The sequence below is a fragment of the Otolemur garnettii genome, unplaced genomic scaffold (genome assembly GCF_000181295.1).
Source record: "Otolemur garnettii isolate 467f Iridium unplaced genomic scaffold, OtoGar3 scaffold00011, whole genome shotgun sequence".
In the NCBI taxonomy this organism is placed as follows: Eukaryota; Metazoa; Chordata; class Mammalia; order Primates; family Galagidae; genus Otolemur; species Otolemur garnettii.
The window spans coordinates 8,015,549-8,018,416 of NW_003852406.1; the positions used below are offsets into that span (position 1 = coordinate 8,015,549).

General features: G+C 41.1%; 1 protein-coding gene across 1 annotated transcript in view; it reads left to right on the forward strand.

Moving 5' to 3' along the window:
* CUNH15orf65 (chromosome unknown C15orf65 homolog) overlaps window positions 1–570 on the forward strand; it is an 8,747-nt gene extending 8,177 nt beyond the window's left edge. Inside the window, exon 2 of the mRNA XM_012801788.1 lies at window positions 223–570. Within this exon, the coding sequence (XP_012657242.1) occupies window positions 223–570 (348 nt within the window). The remainder of the gene's footprint in view (window positions 1–222) is intronic.
* The last annotated feature ends 2,298 nt before the right edge of the window (window positions 571–2,868 follow it).

Sequence of the window (2,868 nt, forward strand, 5' to 3'; positions counted from 1 at the left end):
CAGCTATATGGGAGGCTGAGGCAAGAGAATCGCTTGAGTCCAAGTGTTGAAGGTTGCTGTGAGCTGTGATGTTACAGCACTCTACCAAGGGTAACATAGTAAAACTCTGTCTCAAGAAAAAAAAAAAAACAAGATTCCCAAAAAAGAGGAGTAGATGAGGCTAAGTTTAAATTTTTTTAGAACTTTATAATTGAGAATGATTTTATGTGTTTTATCTTTTAGGATAAGAAAAGTACTTCATCTACAAATTCAGACACAGAAGTGAAACCTGAACAACTGCCTCCTTGTGTAAACCCAGGCAATCCTGTATTTTCATGTATGTTGGACCCAAAGACACTCTATACAGCAACCTCACTATCAAAACCTCAGATGATTATGTATAAAACCAATTCAGGTCATTATGGTGAATTTTTACCTTTGCCACAGTTTTTTCCCTGCAATTATACTCCAAAGGACCAAGCATTTTCAAACTACGTCAGAGCAACTGGATTTTATGAAAATAACACTCTAAATACTACAACTGACAGAACCAGAACTATTGATTTTCCTAATTTTCAACATACTCTATGAAAATATATTTCTTTATATATTTAAGAGAAAATATACATAGCAAAAATGAGTTTTAAATCAAAGGCTAGAATACCTAATATAGAATATAAAAAGATTTGAATGCTTTGTAAAAATACCTTTAAGAAATAAACCATTTTAACTGATAACTGAATTACAGTGACTTTTTTAAATAAAAATGTGTTCAAAATTACAAAATAAAAAGTAGAAAGTGTTTTAGTGAATCTTACCTTTCATACATGAACTCCAAAAGCTTCAACAGGTTTCCATGGTCTCATTGTCTAGTGAGTATATTAATAAAGACAAAGGAACACAGAAACTCCAAGAATAAAATGAAGTAAGGAAGGGCAGTGCCTGTGGCTCAGTGGGTAGGGTGCCAGCCCCATATACCAAGGGGTGGTGGGTTTGAACCCAGCCCTGGCCAAACTGCAACAAAAAAATAGCCAGGTGTTGTGCTGGGTGCCTGTAATCCCAGCTACTCAGGAGGCTGAGGCAAGAGAATTACCTAAGCCCAAAAGCTGGAGTTTGCTGTGAGCTGTGATGCCACAGTACTCTACCTAAAGAGTAATAAAGTGAGACACTGTCTTTAAAAAAAAAAAATGGCTGGTGTTGTGGCAGGCTGTGGCAAGAGAATTGCCTAAGCCCAGGAGTTGGAGGCTGCTGTGAGCTATGTGATGCCACGGCACTCTACCGAGGGCAACAAAGTGAACAGAAATACAGGCTTTTTCTTAAACAATAAATAAATAAATAAATAAATAAATAAATGAAGTAAAGATTCTGACCAATAATTTCTCACTTTTCTATTATCCCTTATAACTCAGAATAATGGTAGTTCCCTGGGGTAGACTGCTATAAGAAAAGAATTATTCAGGCTGCACCTGTAGCTCAGTGAGTAGGACACTGCCCTCATGTACCAAGGGTGGCAGGTTCGAACCCAGCCCTGGCCGAACTGCAACAAAAAAATAGCCAGGTGTTGTGCTGGGTGCCTGTAGTCCCAGTTACTGGGGAGGCTGAGGCAAGAGAATTGCCTAAGCCTAAGAGGTGGAGGTTGCTGTGAGCTATGACACCATAGAACTCTACCAAAGGGCAACAAGGTGAGACTCAGTCTCTAAAGAAAAAGAAGAAAGAAAAGAATTACTGGGTGGTGCCTATGGCTTAAAAGAGTAAGGCACTGGCCCCATGTACTGGAGGTGGCAAGTTCAAACCCAGCCCCGGCCAAAAACTGCAAAGAAAAAAAAGAAAAGAATTATTCATTCATTTGTTTAGCAAATACTTAACATTTATTGCAGACTATATTGTAACTGGGAGAATGGCCTAAAAAGGTAAAAATGTTTTCTGTCTCTCTAAAACTTTCCCCACTCTTTTTAGGGAAGGTTTTAGAGAGGTTTGAGGCATCTCTGCCTCAGGCCAGGGGTCAGGATGGGTTGGGGAGTATCCTTTGTTCTTTTTACCACAGGAGATGGCTCCAGGGGATTGTCCATTGGAGGGCATGAGATTGTCTTAGCTGAAAATGAGATGAATCAGAACCACCAACTATAAACAATAATCTGCAGCTGGATATCTCCCTCTAAAAGCCTGTATTTCTGCTCAGAGGCAGGATGTTGGTACTACAAAACAGAAGTCTACTGGTCTCTCTTTTTTTTTTTTTTTTTTGCAGCTTTTTGGCTGGAGCTGGGTTTGAACCAGCCACCTCCTATGTATGGGGCGAGCGCCCACTCCTTGAGCCACAGGCACCGCCCTGCCAGTCTCTTTATTTGCCAGCAAAAATTAATAAACTCTTTCTCCTAAAAGAGAAAGAAGTTTCCAATGAAGCTTCAGGGATAAGTGCCAAACTTTCAGTAATAATATTATGCAAGTGGGGACACACAAAAAACTGGTTTTGGCTGGGCATGGTGGCTCACTCCTGTAATCCTAGCACTCTGAGAGGCCAAGGCCAGTGGATTGCTTGAGCTCACGAGTCTGAGACCAGCCTGAGCAAAAAGCAAGACCCTATCTCTACTAAAATAGAAAAACTGAAGCAAGATGATTACTTGAGACCAATAGTTGGAGGTTGCTGTGAGCTATGATGCCACAGCACTCTACCCAGGGTGACAGCTTGAGACTGTCTGAAAACAAATTAAAAAAAAACAAAACTGATTTTGGGCGGTGCCTGTAGCTCAGTGAGTAGGGCGCCGGCCCCATATCTCAAGGGCAGTAGGTTCAAACCCGGCCCCAGCTGAACTGCAACCAAAAAATAGCCAGGCGTTGTGGCGGGCACCCATAGTCCCAGCTACTCAGGAGGCTGAGGCAAGAGAATCGCTT